Source organism: Vipera ursinii (assembly GCF_947247035.1).
Source record: "Vipera ursinii genome assembly, chromosome: 1".
Classification (NCBI taxonomy): Eukaryota; Metazoa; Chordata; class Lepidosauria; order Squamata; family Viperidae; genus Vipera; species Vipera ursinii.
In genome coordinates this window covers 91,141,372-91,166,168 of record NC_139512.1, presented here as the reverse complement: position 1 = coordinate 91,166,168, position 24,797 = coordinate 91,141,372, and the positions used below count along the sequence as shown (strand labels likewise).

The 24,797-nt window shown below is 41.9% G+C and overlaps 1 protein-coding gene across 3 annotated transcripts; it reads left to right on the top strand.

The window, feature by feature from the left end:
* The first annotated feature begins 945 nt into the window (after positions 1–945).
* LIN7C (lin-7 homolog C, crumbs cell polarity complex component) lies at positions 946–24,577 on the top strand. 3 transcript variants are annotated; one of them, XM_083379588.1, is made up of 5 exons: positions 946–1,005; positions 8,753–8,871; positions 11,794–11,865; positions 18,119–18,328; positions 20,961–24,577. In XM_083379588.1, exons 1-5 carry the CDS (start codon positions 969–971, stop codon positions 21,114–21,116), a joined length of 594 nt encoding a protein of 197 aa, XP_083235714.1. In that variant the 5' UTR covers positions 946–968; the 3' UTR covers positions 21,117–24,577. The 3 variants fall into 3 exon arrangements, with proteins under 3 accessions (XP_083235714.1, XP_083235713.1, XP_083235712.1); XM_083379587.1 differs by lacking the exon at positions 946–1,005 and adding an exon at positions 5,993–6,187 and having other exon boundaries at positions 18,119–18,316; XM_083379586.1 differs by lacking the exon at positions 946–1,005 and adding an exon at positions 5,996–6,187.
* Positions 24,578–24,797: the final 220 nt, after the last annotated feature.

Genomic DNA, 24,797 nt, shown 5'->3' with positions numbered 1-24,797 from the left:
AGTTTGATGCAGGTAGTTGTTAACCTACAACAGTTCATTTACTGACCGTTCAAAATTACAACGGCACTGAAAAAAAGTGACTTATGACAGTTTTTCACACTTATGACCACTGCGGCATCCCCACAGTGACGTGATCAATATTCAGACATTTGACAACTTGAGCTCCGGATGGTGCCCCACCTTCGCTCCTTCCGACGCGATCTGAAGACTTATTTGTTCGAACAAGCCGGCTTGGCCTGATGGGGGATGGGTTTGGATTTTATTGTTGTTTTAAATGTATTTTAATCTATTGTTGTAACTTGGGCATCTTGTTTAATTCTTTTTTAATTTTTGTATTCTTGTACTTTTATATGTTTGCCCTGTTCACCGCCCTGAGTCCTTCGGTATACAAGGGCGGTATACAAATAAAATTATTATTATTATTAACTCACCAGAGTCCCGGGAATCACCTTTTATATAACCTTTTGACAAGCAGGGTCAATGGGGAAGTCAGTTTCACTTAACAACTAGGTTACTAACTTAACTACTGCAGTGCTTCACTTAACAACCGTGACAAGAAAGATCGTAATACAGGACAAAGCTCACTTAAGAAATGTTTTGCTTAAGCACCGAACTTTTGGGGGCTCTTAATTTTTTTCCCCCCTTCCTTCAAGCTGCAAGAAATCTCTCGCGGTGATGCCGGCACCACTAATACAACGACCCCACTTTCCCGGGCAAAGAGAGCGCAGCAGTTGGCGCCAAAGTTAGCCACGCTTTTTGTTGAAAGAGGGGCCGTCTCGAGGAACGCAGCGAAACTCGCACCCGAGCCCCGCAGACAACAAGGGGAAGCGAAGGCAGCCAACGGCTCGAGCGTACCCGACGGTTCCATTTACCTTTTGCCGGTCCCGGCGTCATTGAAACGGCCACGCCTCCCGTCGACGTCACTTCCGCACGAGCAGCCGAGGGCGGCAGAGGAGGTGGAGGGGAAGATGGCGGCCTTGGGGGAGCCGGTGCGGCTGGAGCGAGGTGAGAAAAAAGAGGCACCGCGACGAGTGGTTCCGGGAGTGGGCCGGACGGACGGGTGGGGTATTTGAAGAAGCGACTCAAAGGCTGCGTGTGTTGGTGTGCGTGTCTAAAAAAAAACAAAAAACGATGGCGTGGGGGAGGGACTCCTCTGAGCTCCACCGTGCTTGGCAGGCACTTGAGATCCTGAGCGTGAAGGAGGAGGGATGGCTTTCCAGATGCTGATAGGAATTATATAGCCCGCATCAGCTAGCTCAGGGGTCTTCAAACTTGGCCCTTTTATGACTTGTGGACTTCAACTCCCAGAATTCCTCAGCCAGCTTTGCTGGCTGAGGAATTCTGGGAGTTGAAGTCCACAAGTCATAAAAGGGCCAAGTTTGAAGACCCCTGAAGCTGTCTCACCCGCGTAGAGTGGGAGTTGTAATCCAACAATAGCCGAAGGGGTCGTGAGGTTGGCACTCTCGATGAAAGCTTGTGTTGTAAAAGAGGAGCCTCTTACCTTCAGATAGGTGAGCTGCCTCGTTTTACCTAAGGCCTTTTGGTATATAACGCGATTGACTTTAGTTATGGCCTTACAGTAACTCCTTTGGGATGTTTGTAGACTCTAATGAGCTTGAATCAAAGGAGATGGGTTCACACAACGTTGCGGCACACAGACACACACACACACACACATATACAATATTAAAAGTGTCAGATTTGACTTGCTATGGCTTAAGCCCTTGGCCAACCTTTTTTTCCAATTCAGAACATAAGCAGAGTTTGGTTTGGTCTGGCCCATATATTGAAGGGGGAGCCTTCAAGAAAAACCAGCTTGTAGGTTAGGCTGAAAAATCAAAAATATTCAAATCGCAGCAATAAAATGAGTTTAATCCATATAACGTTGAAGTTCTTTTGGTAGATGGTTTGTCAGCTAGATGAATATATTATGTTCTAGAAACCGTTATGTTCTAGTAAGGTAAAGCAATTAGAAAATATGGTTTGGAGGCACTTTTTGATTAATAGAAAGCACAATTAACTCTTCAAGAAAAAAAATTCTTAACATGCAGGCTACTCATTTTGTAGCTAGCCAGATTCATATGCATATATTTGGATAGTCAAATGAAGATCCTATTTCCTTCTATATTTTAAACGTATCTTTGAATAAGATGTGTTCTTAATCCCAAACAATGTGTTTATAACTACTAAATGTAAAATTTAAAGGTAATGCACTTGTTGTAAATAGTGTATTGTAACATAATTTCTAAACATTTATCTGGTGTGTGTTGCTAGAAGATAAAAGTTTTTTTTTAAATTATTTCTTTCAAGGAGGAAAAGAGTTGGAAACCAAAAATGAAATATCTTCAGTCATTTCTGAAGTAACAATATGTATATGCATCCAAGTTGAACTAGAACATTTAATTTTACTTCAGTTAACGTTTATCCAATGTACATGGCTCACCAGTGAAATTCTGGGTGGCAACCCATATAAAATGACCCTTATATAAAATGTCAAATTTATTAAAAACTAAGAAAACAATTTAGATCAAGGCCTCTGTAAAAAAAAGTTGGTTCCCATGTATACATTCAAATATAGGAGCGCCAATGATTTAACATCCTGGCCCCAATGCCCGGGGCATTATTAGACTTTGCTTTGCATCTTTCTATCCAGTAAAAGCAAACATTAAGTGAACTGCCAAGTAAGGATTAAAGAACAATATTAGATTATTTTCCTTTCAGATTTCTTTAGAAAAGCTTTGAATTAGGAAGCTTGTCCAAATTCACAATTTAGATAGCATATTCTAATACAACTTTTTCATTGTTGGTACACTTCTGAATTTTCTCTAAGAAACTAAAAATAAATACTCTTCCACCTTTTAACCTCATGGCAAAATATTTACAAAGTCAGATGTTCAAGACTAATTGGATCAAAATCTTATTCTAAACTTATCACTGAACATACCTTTTCGTTCCAAAATATTTCAAAATATCACAAATAAATAATGAGGCATCTTAAATTGAAACTGATATGAAGGTCTTACTGTTTTCTGTCCTGCCTCTTTTGCAAGCTTTATGATTACAACATCTATCTTCCTAGAGCAGGGGTCCCCAACCCCTAGTCCGTGGACCAGTACCGGGCCACAGCATGCCAGCAACCAGTCTGCACAAACAAGCAAAGCCCATCCGGGAGGTGCAGGCAGCACACAAAACCACACAGGAAAAACCTCTCTCCATGGAACCGGTCCTCGGTGCCCAAAAAGTTGGGGACCTCTGTCCTAGAGGATTAGAATTCCCAACAAATCACGGGCAGAAAATGACTCCGCAAACAGCAGAACTGACATCCATGGTGGAATGAAGGATCGGCAGATAGACTGGCAGGTAGATGAGGAAAGAACTTGAGATTACTCACAAGGGCTCCTCGCAAAGAGACTGCAAGATAGTGGTCTCCTGGCAGCTTTAGAGCTCTGGAAGGCAAGGGAATAACCATGTTGCTCAGATCACAGCATCTTTGAAAAGACACTGGGTTTGCATACTTTTTAATCATTTTCTACAATTGCTTGTTAACTACTTTGCACCTATTAGGAACCTTTGGATCAACAAGTTTTACAGTGCTACGAGAGTTTCAATCCTTAGCAAAATAAGTTTCAAATACAAGTTTAAATTAGGAAGTTTTAAATGGACCAAGGATCCAGATGGACTTGAAATAAGATTTTGGACTTAATTATAAAGAAACTTTCCCATGGAAAAATGCTGCTGTTTTGACCCAAAGGTGCTGTTTCTAAAAGGCAACTGGACTTTCTTGGTTTTTTTTCCTTTGAAAATGTTTCACTTCTCATCCAAGAAACTTCTTCATTTCTTTTGAGAATCTCCAGAGAAGCTGTTGTTTTGAATTCTTTTATAAAAAATAAGATAAAGACTTTAAAAATTGGACACTTTCTAGGCAACTAGAAAGAATTTAAAAAATTACAATTAAAGAAAAAGAACACTTAAAGTCAACTTTCAAATACAGAATGAAGCAAAATATTTTAACATTAGACATACTGATGCACATTTTTGAACAATGGACCCAAAAGATAATTTTAATAATTTTATAGATGGATTGTGTTTAAAAGAGGTTATGGAAGAGGAACAGATTTTACTCGACAAGATCGAGACTAAGCTAAGGAGAATAAGACAAGAAAACCTTGCTGATGATGTTACCTAGTTTGGTAACAAAACATTCAGAAATTATATTGAAAAAAGCTTGGAGAACAAACAACAGCCAAAATCTAAAATTCGAGCTACAAGTATTTTCTATTATTTTAAGATCGAGACTAATTTGAAAGTGGATTTAAAAATGACAAGCTAACATGGAAATAGATGTTAAAGTGGATATACAAAAGAAGCTGGCTGATGTCTTAATAATTAAAAGGATATAAAATAATAAACTAAGAGAGTGACCTGGATAACTTTCCTCTATCTGATTTAAAAAGGCTTGTAAACGGTTTGAAGAATTTTGTGAAAAGGTACCCAAAAAAAAGGAAACGTAAACTTCCCAATATAATATAATCACAGTCTGTCACTAAAAATTGACTATCTAAATAAAAACTTTCACATTTCCTTAACTTTCTATTTGTGCAAAATTCAAAGAAATCTATAAATCTATAAATAACCATGTTCTTAATGTTATATGGTATAATGGTATAAAGTTATACCATTCTCAGAAGTGGTTAAGAAGCTTGGTTACTCTGATTATATCTTACAAAATGTTTATCAGTAGCTGTCAGTACATTTAGAGAACTAGGACTGCCACAGCTTTTGAGATTATAGAAGTCTTATAGTGGCTTATTGTAATTATATTTATTCTGGACAGTATTTTATCATTTGCTTTTCAGTCACTCAGGACAAATTAAACAACATTCACAAGAATATGATGCTTGGACTCAGCTGTTGGGCCTGCCCTGTGTCATGTGAACCCTCTATGTTTTGATTTCTAATCTTCAAAGACTGATGTGGAAAATATTGGTTTTGCTCAGCTGTTTTGATGGTTAGCAAAGTTAATGATTTCCATACCCAGTAATTAAACTTCTGGCAGTTGTTTGCAAAACATTTTATGCCAGGAAACAGAGAGCCCTATTATATTAAAATTCTTTTGCCACTTCAGTTTTTGCTAAAGACCTAAAGATCTTGAAATGTGAAACATGATAAACCCTGGCATATATTATAGTATAGGTAATCCTTGATGTACAACCACAGTTGAGCCCAAAATTTATGTTACTAAATGAAACATTTGTTGAGTGAGTTACAACCTTTCTTGTTAAGTTGTTAAGTGAATCTAGTTTCCCCATTGAAACTTTGCTTGTCAGAAGGTCACAAAAGGTACATGATCCTGAGATACTGCAACCGTCATAAATACGAACCAGTTGCCAGGCATCCAAATTTTGATCACATGACCATATGGATGCTGCACGGTCATAAGTCACTTTTTCAGTGTCGTAACAGTCACTAAATGAACTGTTGAGGACTACCTATAATTCTTTAAGGTATTAACTTAAAAGTGAATTAAGTAACATGCATTTAGAGCTGCTATCCTGGTTTTTTTCAGAAGCTGCCCAAAGGAGAACCATTTGGCTTAACAATCAACCTGGAAAAGAGCCAGGTGGTGTTTAATAAATTCACCAAAGATGTGTGTGTGTGTGTGTGTGTGTGTGTGTGAAATTGATACAATAAATTGAATGGTTTGTTAAATGTGGTTGGCAGGTATTTGGCAAGCTACAGTAACTGTAATTTTCAAGAACAACCTCCCACTATGCCTGAAGAGAAAAGTTTTTGATCAGTATGTGCTATGTATTATAACATATGCTGATGAAACATGGACACTAACCTCACGATACAAAAGCTATGAGTAGTGCAAAAAGCCATGGAAAGATACATGTTCGGCATTGCAAGACAAGAAAGAAAGACCTGCACATGGATTAGAGAACAAAGGAAAGTACACGATATCATCAAGAGAGTAAAAGGATTGAAATGGAAATGGGCTGATCACATAGCAAGAAGAACTGATGGCAGGTGGACCAAGATCATTGAATGGATCCCACTTGATAAAAAGTGTCCACAAAACAGACCCTAAAACGGGATGGATTGATGACAGTAGCAAGTATTACTGACCCAATTGGGAAAAGAAAGCTCAAGAATGGAAACATGCAGAAGAGGCCTTCATCCTGCGGTGAATAGACAATGGCTAAAATGATGATGATGATGATCATTCTGGTTTGGATCATAAACTGAAATTGTGCATTTGTTTACTGAAGAAGGGAAAATATTTTTGAGCAAGTAGATTTACAAGTTATTTACTATAATTAGAATCAGGAGATGGTAGAAAGATTACTAATCCAATGTTGCTGAACTCCATTACCTCAGCCTATAAAAATTTTAGGGGCCAGTGTGGTCATTAATTTTAGTGGTTACTCTGTTTTAAATAAAATAATTGATCCCAAGGGCCTTTAGGAATTGCAAAAATGGTTTAGCAACCAAAGTCAAGATATTACTTACCCATTCCTGCTCTAAAACAAAGCCTGTCAAGGGTTTAGGTGGTGTTTGACAGTGATAAAATTCTGTCAGATAAAATGTATTTTACCATCAATGTTCCTTTTTAATTTTGTTAATTACATTGCAGCAAATATAGCGAGTACTATCTTTACCAGAGGCTTCTGATTTTAAGATAGCTCTTTTATAGGAATTATCTTAATCCATGTAAAAATTACATTTTTGTTCTCCCCATGCTTCAGTAAGATGTACATTAATTGTATCTATGTTTTGTTTATCAGAGATCATTCACACTTTTTAAAATGTGGGATATTTATTTAGAACAAATAAATAAATGGCGGTAGTTATCAGGGAGACCTTATGTCCACGGGAGACCACCATTCCTCAGATAGTCGGGTGTGAGTCTCTCTTTTTGAGATTTGGTTCGGGGGCGCAGTTGGGCTTGCTGCTGGTGTACTTTTCGCCTAGTCGCGCAGCGGCAGCCCTGCCCGAGCTGCTTGATATCCTCTCGGGGTTGGTGATTGAGTTCCCCAAACTTATAGTTTTGGGGGACTTCAATCTACCATCCCTGGGAGGCTCATCTGAGCTAGCTCGGGAGTTCATGGCTTCCATGACGGCCATGGATCTGACGCAAGTAATTTCTGAACCAACTCATGAGGGAGGCCACACCCTTGACCTGATTTTCTTATCTGGACGGTGGTTTGATGAACTTGGTGGGGGCTCTCCATTTATTATGCCCCTGTCATGGACCGATCATCATCTCCTACGGCTGGTCTTCCGTTTTGCCACCCCCCGCCGTGGGGGTACGGAGCCAATTAGATGGTACCGCCCCAGACGCTTAATGGATCCTGATAGATTCCAAGCGGCGCTGGGGTCCCCACCTGCCTCCGTTGCTCACAACTCGGCGGATGCCTTAGTGGATGCCTTGGTCCATCTCTTCTTATGGGGGGTGAGTCCTTACCCCCCGTGGATAGGGCTCGCAACTTGGGAGTCCTCCTAGATTCACGACTTACTCTGGAAGATCATATAGTGGCCGTGACTAGGGGGGCTTTCGCCCAGGTTCGCCTGGTGCGCCAGTTGCGGCCCTATCTGGACCGGGATGCCCTGTGTACGGTCACTCATGCGCTCGTGACCTCTCGCCTGGACTACTGCAATGCTCTCTACATGGGGCTTCCCTTGAAGACCACTCGGAGGCTCCAACTGGTACAGAATGCGGCCGCGAGAGTTGTCTTGGGAGTTTCCCGGTACTCCCATGTTACACCTTTGCTCCGCGAGCTGCATTGGTTACCAGTTGTCTTCCGGGTGAGGTTCAAGGTTTTGGTTATGATCTTTAAGTCCTTACATGGCATGGGTCCGAGATACCTCGAGGACCACCTGCTGCCGGCGTCAACACCCCTCCGCCCTGTGCGTGCCCACAGAGAGGGCCTCCTCAGGGTGCCTCCGGTCAGGGAATGTCGACTGGTGGCCCCCAGGGGGAGGGCCTTCTCTGTGGGTGCTCCGGCATTATGGAACCAACTGCCGGTTGAGCTCCGGATGGCATCGGACCTTCGCTCCTTCCGCCGCGGACTGAAGACCCACTTATTTGAACTAGCTGGTCTGGCCTGATGGGGGAATATGGGTTTTTTAATGGGTTTTTTACTATTTTATTGTTGTATTTTAATTGGGCATTGGTTTAATTTCTTTTTAATTTTTGTACTGCTATTTATATATGCCCTGTGAACCGCCCTGAGTCCCTCGGGAGAAGGGCGGTATAGAAATCAAATAAACTTAAACTTAAACTTAACTCTTTCCAATTTGTATTAGGAAGACATTTTGCACACATTTTCTTCATTATTTGGGATTTTTCTCCAAATGGAACATAAGCTACCAAGCCACATTATTTAAATTTATGACTATTGGGCACAGCTAGGATAAAATTTATATTTGGAATGAAGTGGGATCTTTTCCTTCATAACCCTATATATATAAAAAACAACAAAATAAAGTTTGAATGGCTGAAAGATTAGCCGTTAAAAATTTCCAATAGCTTACCTCATTCTTCTTTTGCTGTTTTGAGAATAGATTGTTTAAAACTCATTAATTTGAAAATGGGAAATACAGAAGCTGCTTTGTAAAGGGAAGATCTGAATATAATTGAAATGGTTTGTTACTGAATAGCATATTTTGGGCAGCCACGTCAAGACATTAAAAATGTTACTTGTGTAAAATTCAGTAGCTCACATAGTTTTGTTATATCTTCCTCCAGATATTTGCCGAGCTATTGAGTTGCTGGAAAAGTTGCAAAGGAGTGGTGAGGTACCCCCTCAAAAATTGCAGGCTTTACAAAGGGTCCTTCAAAGTGAATTTTGTAATGCAGTAAGGGAGGTAAGTTTATTTTTGAAATGCATATACTGGTAGTCCTTGACCTGTGATCCTAATGGAACCTGCCCATTACATTTGCAAGTGGTGACAATTGCTTTCAACGTGTGAGTCATGGGGTACTTTGTGGGTGGGGGAGGCCCTGGGAGCCTTTCATCCAGCTGGGTCCATAAAGCATTGCAAGCCAAAAAACTGGCCAGTGGGGGAAAGAGCTCAGCTAGATTAGGGACAAGTGCTGCATTCTCCAGCATGATAGATGGAGAATCCATGCATGGTTTAACTCTTGTCTTCCTGCCCAATTAGACTAAGTCAGCCAAACTTGCCACGCCTCTCCTGGGCCAGGACACCTCCCAGTCATAACTTAGTCCGTGCCCAGAATAGACGTGGTAATTTTGGCTCCCAGAATCTTGCTGAGTCATCTCTTCTGAGTAATTAAGCAGGTCATATATTTTTCCCCCAGTTAGATTTTTCAGCTATTACTATCCCGAGGGACTATTTATTGGAGAGGCTTAACAGGGCTTTGTGCCCAATACCATGCGCTGACAAGTAGCAGCTCTCTCCACCATATTTACTTGGGGCAATTCAGAGGCATTGGCTCAACATCCTATGGTATGCTCATTTCTCAAAGAAGCAACCAACACCACACCTCCAGTGGTTCACTGGTATCCCTCTTGGAATTTGTCACGGGTCTTGCAGGCCCTTACCTCTCCTCCATTTGAACCCATCAGGACCTGTACTTTGCGGTTCTTGACAAGGTGGCCTTATTGATAGCCCTCACATTGGCTAGATGCAATTTTGAATTGGCAGCTCTCTCTGTCAGACAGGACTTATGCGTTTTTCATGCTGACAGGGTGGTCCTTCGATTGGATCCCTCCTTTATTCCTAAGGTCAATAGTTTCATACAGCGCAGGACGTCATTTTGCCAGATTTTTGTCATCCTCCATCTCTTGCCTTGGAACAGCAATGGCACAATCTGGATGTCCGCAGGGCTTTGTGCCACTATATTAAGCGGACAGCATCTTTTTGCAAGTCGGAAGCCCTCTTTGTTTCCTTTCAACCCTCTACTATGGGGTGGAAGGTTTCTGCCTCCACTATAGGCAGGTGGATCAGGGCTTGTATTGCAGGGGTGTGCCAATCTCATTCCCTGTCAGTTCCCAGGCGTATCACTGCTCACTCCACTCTTAGTGCTGCAACCTCTGTGGCTTGGGCGACACAGGCGTCCATTGAGGACATTTGTAGGGCGGCGACATGGTCCTTGCCTTCCCCTTTTGTGAGGCATTATAAACTGGATAGGTTTGCCTCCGCAGACGCCTCATTTGGCCAGAGAGTGCTGCAACAGGTAGTGCCACAGGGTGGGACACAAGGCTCAGACTGATTCCCTCCCATAGGGACAGGGCAACTTTGGTATGTCCCATTTGTGGATTCTCCATCTATCATGCTGGAGAAGGGGCGTTGTCTTACCTGAACACCTTTTCTCAGGATGATGATGGAGAATCCACACCCACCCCTTAGTGTTCGTCAGGTCCTGTGTCAGGTATGGGAGCCAACACGTCAGACTGTCGTCATTTGCTTCGCCTTGGTCATGACTGGGAGGTGTCCTGGCCCAGGAGAGGCGTGGCAAGTTTGACTGACTTAGTCTAATTGGGCAGGAAGACAGACTTAACCCATTCGTGGATTCTCCATCATCATGCTGAGAAAAGGCGTTCAGGTAAGACAACGCCCCTTCTAGCCTCTGTGCATGGCCAGTTTGTGGGCTGGGCCACAATCAGCTGCCCATTGGGAGACTACAAAACTCTCCTGGGTTTTACTAGCCTTTGGGAAGCCAGCAACTCCAGAACCAACTCTAAAACCTTTCCTTTGCTTATCCCATTCCCTCCCCCCAAAACCTACATTTCTTCAATAAAAGGACTTGTTGATTTCCTGCTCCCCCCCAAAAAAAACCACAATTAGTTGCAAATTAAAATCTCCACCTCTTCCATCCAGTCACCATCCTTTTTAAAAAATCTCATTTGCTAAATTTATTTTATTTAAGGAAGAGAGAGAGCAAAAAGCTTTCCAAGCTTTGGAAAGCTTTTTGCTGTCTGTCTGGTTCCCTTTAGGACCCAGTTTCTGCCATGGCCATTTGCTACACGTTTGTACTTTTGACACTTTTGCTTTGGGGCTGAACTTTTTCTTCAGCTCCTCCACACAAGCTGCAGAAAGATTTTTTTCCACTTGCTTGCTTCCTTTCTTCTACTCTTCAACCTGGAATGAAGGTAAGTAGCTTACAGATTTTTTCACCATCTTTCCAGGCATGCAGTAAATTTAGCAAATGAGCTTTTAAATGGGATAAAGATTGAAGCTGTTGCCCTTGCATTCAGGCAGCTGGCTTCCCAAAGTCTAATGAGTCAGTCAGAAGAAGTTTGCAGTCTCCTGATATCCAGCTGATCAGGGCAGAAAGCTCTGAAAGCAGCCATTTCCACAAGGAACTGTTGGGAGCATTGAAAAGGGGGGCTGCTTCCAGGAGCCATGGGGAGCAAGCCCAAGGGGTTTGCAGGGTTCCATCAGGCTGGGGGGGGGACAGGGGGAATTGCAGCATCCCCATGGTCAGCCGTAACCATGATCACAGGGGTGCTGTGGCCATTGTAATTTTAAAACAAGATCATATGTAGTTTTGGTAGGATCTAGATTTTGACTGATCGTTAAGTGACCTGTCGTATCTCAAGGATTACCTGTATTAGATGGCAAAATACAAATTCCCCAATTAAAACGTTATGAGCAGGATGTATATCTGTTAGAAGCAAAGAGCTAGAACACCTAATGGATTCATTTGGATTTTTAAAATAATATAATTTCATAGCCTGCATATATTCTTAATGATCCCTACCTAGTTAAAACAGATGTTGATATTTTTATTTATTTTTATTTTATTTATTTTATTTTCTAAAGGTATATGAACATGTGTATGAGACTGTAGACATCAGCAGTAGCCCAGAAGTGAGAGCTAATGCTACAGCAAAGGTAAGAGACCTACTAATTGTGCCAACAAATGAAAAAAAGTACTTAAGAGTGGACTATTTCTAGCAAGTCCTAATTAAGTTATTAAACTATGAATATATCCCATTGAATAATAGTTTCAGTATATGAGTGATGTTACTATTGAACTGTCCTTTTTAAATTTTCCCCAAATAATGAACTGTAGTAGTTAATATTTATTAATCCATTTACATAAGGGTGCTACATGTCTGATGCTTTCCGATTCACATTCCTGCTGGATTGGTACTTTTTGTGTGTATCACACAGACATATATAGTAGGATAGTTTTGAATCCAGGTAGTCCTCATTTAATGACCACAATTGAGATCTGCAAGGCCATTGCTAAGCAAAGTGGTCGCTAAGTGGGAAATCACATATCTATAACTGTTTTCTGGCTCCAAACCTCAAAGACTAATCAGTTTCGTACCTTTGGCTTTTGTTTTCTTCCTAACCGTTCCGCCATCCTTTTGAATGCTCACCCTGGTGCTGGGATAATATACAGGAAGGGAATTAACATTTGTATTGGCATTCATTGGGGAGGAAGAGATTACAAGAAAGTATATAGGCATATACCGGGCAAGGGTGGCGTCTCCGCAGATCAGCTGTGCGGCGGAGGCGCCGGCAACGAAACCAACAGCAGCAGCAACGGGCAGCGGCGGCGTCTCCGAGGATCAGAGGAGGCGCCACGGATCAGCTGGGCGGTGGAAGAGGCGGCAGCGAGGACGACCGCGGCCGGGACTGCTTCTCCAGGCCTAGTCGTTCGCCACCCATGGGCCTTGACAGCGGCGGTAGCACTGACGGCGCGGCATCTTCGACCCGCCCCCTGTACCGCTACGGCCGTTGCAACAATCCTCAAGGAGACGCCGCAGACCAGCTTTACAACGGTAGCGGCAGCAACGAAGACATGGGCGGTGAGGCAGCTACTCTGGGCCCTGGTCGACCGTCCTCCGAGGGGCCTTGACAGAGGCCCTGACAGAGACGCTAGTAACAGCGGTGCGGCGTCTCGACCACCGTGGGCTGCCCCTGGACGGCGCTGCCTCCGAAAGATTCACACCAAAGGAGACGCTGGACAATGGAGGCGACGGCCCGAGCCACCTCCTCGAGACACCTTGATCGGAGACAGCAACACCAGGGGCATGACACCAGGGACTCCCGTACCTCTGGGAGACCACGCTCTGGACGGTCCTCAATCAATAGGCCGGGAGCAACGCCCAGAGGATCAGGGAGAGAACTGTTTGGGGCGGCTGAACCACCGGAGCTGACGCCAATTAATGGATCCCTCCATCCTGCCTTCTGCCCACTCTCACCCATCTTTGCCCATTCTCTCCCCCACAGGACATAACGGGCCTGGGTGCTAGCCACAGTGGCAGAGTGGCTGGGCCTTACACCTGCTACCCCATAGAGGTGAGAGCTCTATGGGGTATGCCTCACCCAGAGTACGTTCTGGACCACCTCCGGAAGCAGAGTCACAACCCATCGTGAGAGGATGAGGAGTGGCCTGCTTCTGGGGGTTCGCCCGGCCAAGTGGCAGTGGCAGGGCGACGATCCAGATACGCACCTACCCGACTCGACCCTCCTGCAAATTCACCATCCGGGGGACAGCCTTCCCGGATCCACCTGTGACTATGCTCGTTCAATACTCTAGCATAGCACTGCACGCCCTCAGGGGTTCCCCACTCTCCTGGGTGCGACCCGCCTGCATCACATCCAATCTTGATGACGGACCCAACCACTGGGCCTCTGAGAGATGGCCAGGCAGGGTCAGGGGCCTCCAGCATAAGCCCAACAAGAGGCCCCTGATTAAGTTCTTAGTTAAGTTTTTTGTGGGGTTAGGGAGGGGGGAGGGAGGAGACTATGGTTGTGCGGGAAAGGCACGCCTTCCAGCCACCATAACGCATGCCAGGCCCACGGCCGTTCGCGACGGCGTACAACGAGGACCAGTCGCCGATAACACCCAGTGGCGTACTGACAAACGTCCCATCCCTAGGATGGTGGGGAATGGCAGAAGGTGCACAGACAGAGGGCCGTATCGTCACCGGGAGTGTCATCTCCGCTCTGTACAGGCGGTGAGACGCTCCGACCCTCTGTTCTCCCCCGGAGGACCCGGGAGCAAAGGTGCGCACCCTCCCATGCTAAGGCTGGTCTACCTGAATGCAAGGTCCGCAGCTAACAAAGCTCACCTCATTCGTGACCTAGTGGAGAGTGAGCATGCGGACCTGGCCTGCATCACGGAAACCTGGCTGGGCCCAGAGGGGGGTGTTCCTCTGGTAGACCTCTGCCCGCCAGGTTTCCAGGTACTGCACCAGCCCCGGGCTCATGGGAGGGGCGGGGGAGTGGCAGTTATCATCAGGGAATCCCTTAGCCCGCGAGAGACCACCGTCCCTCAGATGGTCGGGTGTGAGTCTCTCCTACTGAGATTCGGCCCAGGGGCGCAGTTGGGTCTGCTGCTGGCGTACCTACCACCTAATCGTGCAGCGGCGGCCCTACCCGAGCTACTCGATGTCCTCTCAGGGTTGGTGGTTGAATTCCCAAGACTCATGGTCTTGGGCGACTTTAATCTACCGTCCCTGGGAGGATCGTCCGAACTGGCTCGGGAGTTCATGGCTTCCATGACGGCCATGGACCTGCTGCAAATAATTTCTGGGCCGACTCATGAGAGAGGCCACAACCCAGACTTGGTGTTCTTGTCTGGACGGTGGCGTGATGATGTCGGTGGGGGTGCCACAACTATTACGCCCCTGTCATGGACCGATCACCACCTCCTGCGGCTAGACTTCCCCCTTGCCACCCCCCACCGTGGGTGCACGGTGCCAGTCAGATGGTACCGCCCTAGGCGCCTAATGGACCCTGATAAGTTCCAGGCAGCGCTTAGGGACTCGCATGCACCCCCTGCTCACAGCTCGGCAGAAGCCTTAGTGGATGCCTGGGAAAAGGCAGCCACGGAGGCTCTGGACCGAGTTGTACCCTTGCGGCCTCTGACCCGGCGCAGATCCCAGCGAGCCCCATGGTTCACCGAGGAGCTCCGGGAGATGAAGCGTCGGAGACGGGGCCTAGAGAGCCGTTGGAGGTCCAGTCGATCCGAATCCGACCGATTGCGACTAAGATTCCTCACCAGGTCTTATCTCGCTGCGATAAGGGTGGCAAAATCCAACTACTTTTCCACCCTCATCGCGTCCGCAGATAATCGCCCGGCTGCCTTGTTCAGGGTGACTCGCTCCCTATTAAACCAAGAGGTGAGGGAGGAACCCTTGCAGGGTCGAGCCGAGGAATTTGGTCAATATCTGCTGGATAAAATCGCTCGGATTCGAACTGGTCTGGACTCCAACTGGGCTGAGATGGAAGAACAAGACATGGACAGTCTTGTCGACGTCATCTGGGAAGAATTTGATCCTGTAACTCCTAAGGAAGTGGACAGGATTATGAGAAGGTTGAGCTCCTCCACATGCTTACTGGACCCGTGCCCTTCCTGGCTGGCCTATACAGCTCGAGAGGCGACACGAGGCTGGTTCCTAGCGGTCATCTCTGCTTCTCTGAGTGAGGGTCACTTCCCCACCGCCTTGAAGGAGGCGGTGGTGAGACCTCTCCTCAAGAAGCCCACCTTGGACCCATCCTCTTTGAATAACTTTCGTCCAGTCTCCAATCTTCGCTTCCTTGCGAAGGTTGTTGAGAGCGTGGTGGCGCACCAACTTCCTCAGATCCTGGATGAAGCGGTTTATCTAGACCCGTACCAATCGGGTTTCAGGCCGGGCTACAGCACGGAGACGGCATTGGTCGCTCTGATGAATGATCTCTGGAGAGCCCGGGACAGGGGCCATTCCTCTGTCCTAGTCTTATTAGACCTCTCGGCGGCTTTCGATACCATCGACCATGGTATCTTGCTGCGACGCCTCAGGGGACTGGGAGTGGGAGGCACGGTTCTACGTTGGTTCTCCTCCTTTCTCCAGGGTCGCTCGCAGTCGGTGCTGACAGGGGGACAGAGGTCGACCCCGAGGCCTCTCGCTTGCGGAGTCCCTCAGGGGTCGGTCCTCTCGCCTCTCCTGTTCAACATCTACATGAAACCGCTGGGTGAGATCATTCGCAGTTTTGGAGTAGGGTACCATCAGTATGCTGATGACACCCAGCTTTTTATCTCAACTCCTAACAATATCAGTGATGCCCTAGACGTGATGTCCCGCTGCCTGAAAGCGGTCCGGGAATGGATGGGGAGAAACAGGCTTCAACTGAACCCGGACAAGACTGAATGGCTGTACGTACCGGCAAGCCAGGAGAGTCAGAACGTCCCACTGCTTAACATTGGGGACAAGTTACTTCCCCCGGCTGATAGGGCCCGCAACCTGGGTGTCCTCCTAGACTCGCAGCTCTCCCTGGAAGACCACATTGGAGCTGTGACCAAGGGGGCCTTCTCCCGGGTTCGACTAGTTCGCCAACTACGGCCTTATCTAGACCTGGATTCCTTACGTACAGTCACCCATGCCCTTGTGACATCTCGCCTAGACTATTGTAACGCTCTCTACATGGGGCTGCCCTTGAGATCCACTCGGAAGCTTCAACTGGTGCAAAGTGCGGCGGCACGGACACTCTTGGGAGCCTCCCGATACTCCCATATCACACCTCTCCTCCGTGCGCTGCACTGGCTTCCGGTTGCCTTCCGTGTGAAGTTCAAGGTGCTAACAATGACATTCAAAGCCCTACATGGCATGGGTCCGGACTACCTACGGGAGCACCTTCTGCCGATGTCAGCACCCCACCGTCCTGTGCGCTCCCACAGAGAGGGCCTCCTCAGGGTGCCACCGCTCAAGGAATGTCGGCTGGTGGCCCCCAGGGGGAGGGCATTCTCAGTGGGTGCGCCAGCCCTCTGGAACACCTTACCTACCGAAATCCGGATGGCCCCTGACCTCCGTACCTTCCGTCGCGACTTAAAAACTTTTTTGTTCCAGCAGGCTGGCCTGGCATGATAGCGTTAATTGGGGTCCCAGTTTGTGTGCATTAGTGTTTCTTATTATTTTATTGTTCGGTCTGTATACCTTCCCTTCCTCTGTACACCGCCCCGAGTCCCTCGGGAGAAGGGCGGTTTATAAAAACTAATAAATAAATAAATAAATATAGTGGGGATTACATATTGAAAGCAATATGTTGGGGCTGGTAGCTGCATGCGTGTGCTACACAAACAGCCTTGGGTAGTCCATATTGTGTGTTTCTTTACTCTTGTAATCAGTTCATCTCCAATCTCTCCGCTCTACGAGGGAAGAGAGAAAAAAAACCAGGAATACAATGGGGAATATATTGGGCTGTTACAGTATGCTTTCAGCTGTTGGCACCAGCACATTGCTTTACATATGTGTTCCCCATTGTGTACCTGCTTACTGTCTTGTAATCCCTTCCTCTCCAATTTCTTTTTCTGCAAAGGGGAAAAAAACACAATAGGTCAGTTGCAGGACATCATGTACTGGCTTTAATACTAATTACATGATTGAGGGATACGGGGAAGGTTATAAATGCAGGCATTAGTCATAAAATTATTTTTTTTCAGCGCTTTGTAACTTCAAAGTGGTCAGTGAACAGTCAGTAAGTGACGACTACCTGTAACAGAAATCTGATCTTTGTATCTTGAAGGGCAGAGTAGAATGAAAGATACTGTCTGGGTGTGGAACATTGTTGTTAATCCACTTGTGCCCGTTTCTTATTAAACATCTTGTACTTTGTTCCAAAATAAGTTAAAATATATCCCATTGTACTTGTTACAAAGAATGTGCTTGTGTAATAAACTATAGCACTTCAAAAAGTGCAAGTAGACCAAGTGTTCTCATTCATGCATTTATTGCTTAGTATTAAACTTATATACCACCCATCTCGCCTAAAGGTGACTTTAGGTGGGTTACAGGCAAAAAGAACCCCAAGATAAAACATGAAAACAGTGTTTAAAACATTAAAGTAATTAACATTAAAATTGACTGTAAAATTTAAGATGGCAAGGAAGGGAGCAAGATGCATACGGGGAGGAGGTGGGGTTAGGAGACACCTTCACTGCATGCTTTTTAACAAAATATAGTAAATGAATTATTTGACAGTTTGTGTGAATACGTTTAACTGATTTGTACTTTCCTCAGAAGGCAGTCCTTAGGCTTGAGCATATTCATGCATTTTGACCAATTTCAGTTTCGAGAAACATTGAAACTGATGCTAGAATGAATACATCCAATGAACTGGAGGATAAACTGGAGGTTTCTGTATTTTATAGGCTACTGTTGCTGCTTTTGCTGCCAGTGAAGGTCATTCACATCCCAGAGTCGTCGAACTTCCCAAAACAGACGAAGGGCTTGGATTCAACATCATGGGTGGCAAGGAGCAAAATTCTCCAATCTATATATCCCGAATTATCCCAGGTGGTATTGCTGATAGACACGGGGGATTGAAGCGTGGAGACCAACTTCTTTCTGTAAACGGAGTGGTAGGGATGGAATTCAATTTCCGCTTGTAGTAGCTAAGTGTGACCGCTTGAGGGCATTAAGAGGATATGAACTATTTGACGGTGGTTGTAGTTTGCAATTGAAATGCTCAGGGGGAAATATAACTGTATTTGAGAAATTTTATAAATTTGCTAGTTCAAAATGGACATTTCATGAAGTAACATTTAAACTTAAAAATAAGACATTGAGTATGTACTTTAAAAAATAACTATGGTTTAAGAAATCCACCATTATCCTTAAAATGAAGGAGCTGAAATGTTTGGCTTCTTTATCTTAGCTATATTGGGTTTTATCATTAAGATCTGGTGTTTTCTTTTAATCTAATTTACCTCCCAGAATGTCCTTTTAGATAAAATTGAGTCAGGCATGCTTTAAAAGTTCAGTCTTTAATTACAAATTTGATTACCTTCTAGATTTATGTACAAGCTAAACAAGTGTGCTAATTGCAAGTTATCCATATGCTTTTATATTTCCCAATTCATTTATTGATGCTATATATCAAAATGTCAGAATATTGATATAACGTATATGTAGTAATATTTCAATACTATGCTTATATATAGGTCTTTAATTTTTATTACATAAAAAAGAAACCTAAATCAGTGAAAAAACTGATTTTACTATCCCTAATTAAAAAGGTTTAGCTGTTCTCTGCACAATTAAATCAGACTGCTGATCTACATTATTGTTATCTATGTATCAATTGATCCATTTTAGCTAATCAAACCAGACCTTCATATTGATACTCAGTTGATTAGAATGTTTTTCCAGATGCTTACAATCCCTACTGCCTTTTCTGTTTTGGTTCCATTTGTAATTTGACTTTAACAGACAAACTGCTTCTATACTGATGAAGCAGTGAAGTAATGAAATATTGTGGGGAAGTAGATTAACCATCTTTAGGATTGTAAAGAATCATCTTGCATTTAATTAGTTTCTATTGTACATAGTGCATCAAAAGTTAGCCATCGCTGGTCAAATTTTAAGTTTTCAAAGAACAAAAGTTGACAACCTTCTGCATAGTACAAGCATGACGTGATTTAGAAGTGGACGTATACGTAGTAATTTATATGCAAGGGTATAGAGATTCAAAATAAGGAATGTGTGAATATGGCAGGTGCAGAACTCTGGATACCCTTTTAATCAATACTTTGTAACCTCTCTTTTGCAAAACTAGTAACTTTCAAATATTTAAAGTAGCCAGCAAATGAGAATCTTTCTATATTTGCTTTTGGATTTTCTTTTTCACCCTTTCTTGCAGGACTCAAAATATCAACTTTATATCTGATTTGGAGATATTTTTTACATTATTGTCTTGCTAAAATTGAAAAGTTCCACTTACTGTGAGGAGATGCTACTAGAATATATTTACTTAAATTTACTTACGGTAAATATATTTACCTAAACAAATTTATATAGCTGCTCATCTCATATACATGACTGTAGGCTACTAACAAAACAAAATTTAAAAAATAACATCTGCAATTAAAAACATAAATAACATAAATAGCAACCAATAATAATGCAATGCCTCACAACTAGTATAACCAAAAATTATCAGGGTCTTAAACTTGATGAAAAAGTCAAGTTTCTAATGCCTAGTGAAAGGTCAGCAAGATTGGGTTGTTATGTAAATAAATCTATTCTTTTATTGGCACAATATTTTCTAACCAGTAGAAGAAAATATCTATGTCACTGGCTGCCACACATTCTCCAAAGCAGAATAGAACTCCTTCTGTGTTTGATGATTGGCAAGAATGATCTCTATTTTCAATTATCCAAAAAGGATGCTTAGAAGCATGTGTGGTCTTGAAAGAAGACAGGAGAATCCCACTCTAAAAGGTTAAAAGTATATTTGTTTACCTGTCGAATTGTCGTTACCTGGTTATTACAGGCAAAGGCTGAATCAACCAATTATTAGATATTAACATTTTTTCTCTTGTTTTTTTAAAAAGTATAAGTGAAACAACTGGGTTTTCAAACTTCTATACCTGCTATATTATTATTTTTTGTATGCAACTGTAGAAAGCTTATTTATGAAAGATAATTATCTCTCCTATATTATCTATGTTTCTAAATCCAAAATTCAGCTTTTCTACGTATAAAAATTTTGCTTCACATATATTTTAGTTTGAATTTTTATAAAATTTACTTTTCTGATTACACTTGTAAATTAACACTAAGTTTTGAGTTGTTTCTTTTTCTGTGATACATCAGTAGTTAAGAATGAGAATATTAATGTTAATTGTTTCATAATTACAATTTATAACTTTCATTTTCAATTACAATATGGGTACTTAAATAGAATTTGAAAATGACACCTTGGGAAGAAACATAGGCACATCCCTGTCTTTTAAAGGAAATAGTAACGGTGTGCTTCTAAGGAAATGAATGCAATCACATGGGCTGCGATGATGATTAAAAAACATTGTGTGGGCTACTTAATAACATCAGGACTCAGGGTTTGAGAAACTGTTTTAATTTGGAATAGTTTGGAGTAGACAATGTATGATAAAGGAAACATAAATCTTATAAATAACGGTCTTGAATCATAGAATGCTTGTTGAATACATACTAATGGAATATATAACATATATATGTAATTTTTTTCAGAGTGTTGAAGGGGAGCATCATGAAAAAGCTGTAGAATTGCTAAAAGCAGCTCAAGGAAAAGTTAAGTTGGTTGTACGCTATACACCCAAAGTCCTGGAAGAGATGGAATCACGATTTGAAAAAATGAGATCAGCAAAACGCAGGCAACAGAATTAATACTGAATTACATACAGTATAATAGGAATACTGACAGCCTACAGTAGATTTTATTTCTGGCTCTTCTCCACATCTACTTTATAGGGTGTTACAGAATTCATATTTGGAAAAGGGGCAAGGTTTTTGCTTCTTCAGCTGGATATTATCTAACAGACTCAGTTGGATGCAACTCTGTGCACATAATTCAAGGAAAAATATATTTGTTCTATTCATGGAAACATTTTTTAGTTAAATATGTTCATTTTATTAATATGTTTGTCTTTTACAAATCCCTTGAATATTCTAATGTTTTCAGAAGAAAAGTTTACATAAACATTTATAACTCTGTGATTTTACAAATACTTCTTTAAAATTCAAACCTGTACTTATAAAAACAAATTTGTAAATTAATTAAGCATACTTTAATAAGCTAATTTCAGCATTTGTATCATTGTTTTTCTAGTATTTTTTTAATTTGGCTTTATTTAAAAGATAAAATCTTTATTTTGAGTAAAAGATAATACAGGTCTTGGCACAAAAATGTGTCATCTTCATGCAAAAAGTCATAATTGTATGGTTAAGTACAATTTGTATTTTTGATGAACAGTTTTTATGCATGTTCTTGATCATAATTTTATATTGTTAATGACAATTTTGACACCTGATCTTGTTTTATGAATATTTTGCAACAGGTGTTCTCTTATTTAAAACTTCAGTGCTTAACATCCTAAAATCTAGCAGTAAGCATTCCAATAATTTATACCTTTGTATTGATCTCTAAAGATTTACCAAATTGCAGAGTTTTGTACTTCTGTTGAGGAGGGTTATATTTACATGCAGTGCAGAAAAATTAAGTTTTCTCTTGTAATTCAGTTATCTAAATATAGTTTACCAGTGCTATTCTTGGAGGACAAAACAGTTTGTGCTTCTGATAATTATAATAACTATTATCATCACTGTTGGATGTACCTTACCCCTAAGTGCTAGAGAACATGATCTTTGGCTAGGGAGCACGATCAGGAAAATGATACTGTATTGATATCCTGTTTGTAGACTTTCCATAATTATCAAGATGGTCAGTATGGGAAGGAATGCTGAATTTTCTTGATTCTATCAGGGTAGTTTTTCACTGAAAACAATGTTAAAGATCCACTTTAGGAATGATTCTGAATTACTTTCTAATGTTTTCTACAACATACAAAGTTCAATCATTATGCTCTTTGCTGTTTCCAGAGTGCAGCTAAAAAAACCTAAGAAATATTATGATTTTTTTTAAAGAAAAGTGTTAACATTGGAAAGATACTCCTATGTAGGAAAAGATATTACTTAAAGATTGTGTAAATCTGTTGGCGTGATTCTAGACTAAATAATACTGATCTAACGGGTTTTTTTTCTCTAGGTAACTTTTCTGCTTTCACATCCTTTAGTAGAAACATTTTTCTGTGGTCTGTCTTAAAACAAGCCTAGTACCACTAGTGTACAAGAAAGCTATTAATGACTACTGAAGTAATATGAAGAAAATGGTGGCTGGGACTAGTCTAAGCTGTCCTATCTCTTCCTGTCATAACTAGCAATGCTGTTTCAAAACAGCAAGGGGCTAAAACTCTTAAAGCTGTCTCTGTCTTAAAGCATGCACTGCCTAGCACAGGGGTGTCAAACACATCAGGTGTCGTGATGTATCGCGGCTTTTTTCCATTGCCGGCAATGGGATGGGCATAGTTTTGGCATGATGCATCTGGCCTGTGGGCCAGCAGTTTGACACCCCTGGCCTAGCATGACAAGGTGTCTTTAGCAGCTAGAGTTACAATATGCGGTTGGACCCCTAGGTTACCTGTGGGACTTTCAAATGAGTGGAAACCTCATTTGTCTTTGATCATTGTTAAGCTGCAGTTCTTACCAGTTCCAATCACTGCCAATACTGTGTCAGATAGGGTGTAAATCCAGTGGTTTAGATATTTGGTTCTGCATCTCTACTTTAAAATGGCAGTTATCAAAGAGCCTTAACATTCTCACAAAATTGACACATTGAGTTTGGCCATTGACTCTGCTCCCTGGAAAATGAAGGCCATTGGATACAGTAAATTGGATCTTAGCTGGTTTTCTATTTTATTTTTCTCCATTGCCTTTTGGCATTTTTAAATAAATCATGAAGACACCATATTACTGTTTTAAGCATGAGGGAGGCAGAAAGTATTGTTCTGTTTTCCTCATAACCCCTACCTTTAAAGTTTCGATTATGAGGTACCGATGTGATCTTTGTTCTTTCCTTCACCATTTTGTCATCTCTCTTTCGCTTTATTCCTTGACTGAGATAAAATTGTTAATCTTCCCACCTAAAAGATTTTAAGTTTGCACCTTAAGAAACCTTGATATTTATGTAACATTTCCCTGAGTGTCTGCTGGATGTTATAATTCAAGGGAATAATTGTCTGATAACATCTTCTGAATGACTAGAACATTGGTAAAATATAAAAGGTCATAGGAATAGTCTTTTCTTTCTATGTCAGCATAATCTTGTTTAATAAGGTGACCTTATAAAAAATTTGTAGAGGCTGGTACAAGTAATTGTAAATGCTTTCTTGGCATTTAGCAATTATGTGTTTGGAATAATGGACTATAGGTTACTGAAATCCAACTATGTGAAATATGATTTTTCAATTTAGTAAGAGCATTGAATTGCAGCTGGCAGCAGGAAACAGTCTGTAGAACCACGAGGTGTAATTGTATATTTTTATGAAACAGTATTGAGTAAGACCAAGCGAAATAGTTGGGCCAATCAGGAAATTATTTAATTTTATACAGCTAGATTTATGTTGGAATTTACTATATTCAAGAGAAGGATAGAATGAGATAAAGGCTATTATAAAATGTATTCATGTGTTGAACACAGCAGTATGCTTTACTACTATAAATAAATAATTTGGAGTAGCCAGGACTGCTATAAAGTTTTATAATATAATATTACACAAACTTACTTGGAAGTAGCATTCAACGAACATAAGATTGTATTCTGAAAATTAGTTCTTAAGTCAGTGTTCTTTTTTTTTTCCTTTGGGGGTTTTGTGGGCTTGTCCTAAAAAAACTGTGAGATTAAATCATGACTGTAGAAAAGAATAGACAATGACAAAAATCTCGTTTTATGAATTAATAGCCAGGAGCAGGAGTACGGCAGGGCAGGACAAAATCATGTTCTTTAAAGTTAAACTGAAACTGAAAGATTCACCCAAATCTATCTTAATTGCTGTAATCCATATTTCATAAGTGGGATCCTGTGTCATTTTCAAATTCAGATTAAATTTATGCAGTCAAGAATCAAGAAATTAATGTCACTGAACACATGCATTGACTACACTGTATTGACGTATGTGCACATGCAATAATTTAACCAGCAAAAACTAAACACTCTGTATAGCCATTATGTATTTATTGCTGTTCCACAGCCCTGTTTTTTAGGAACTTGAAAATAAAAAATTGAAATTTCATATTTGTTATATGAATTTATCAGAAATAAAAAATATTCTTCCCGCCACACATCTGCTATGGGTATAAAATACTATAAATATTATATGTATTACTGTTATCAAATGTACAGTTGTAACTCTGCTCTATCATAAAACACTGGGATTACATTTACATTAGCTTGTGTTCAAAGTCTTCGTATAGTTGTAAGTGTATCATTCTTCTGAGCTTGATTATAGATAC

Coding starts and splice junctions, on each gene's coding strand:
- LIN7C (XM_083379586.1), top strand. CDS start 6,106: ATGACAGTAGCAAGTATTACTGACCCAATTGGGAAAAGAAAGCTCAAG. Junction 6,188..8,752: donor GAAGAGGCCTTCATCCTGCG/GTGAATAGACAA, acceptor ATCTTCCTCCAG/ATATTTGCCGAGCTATTGAG. Junction 8,872..11,793: donor TTTGTAATGCAGTAAGGGAG/GTAAGTTTATTT, acceptor TATTTTCTAAAG/GTATATGAACATGTGTATGA.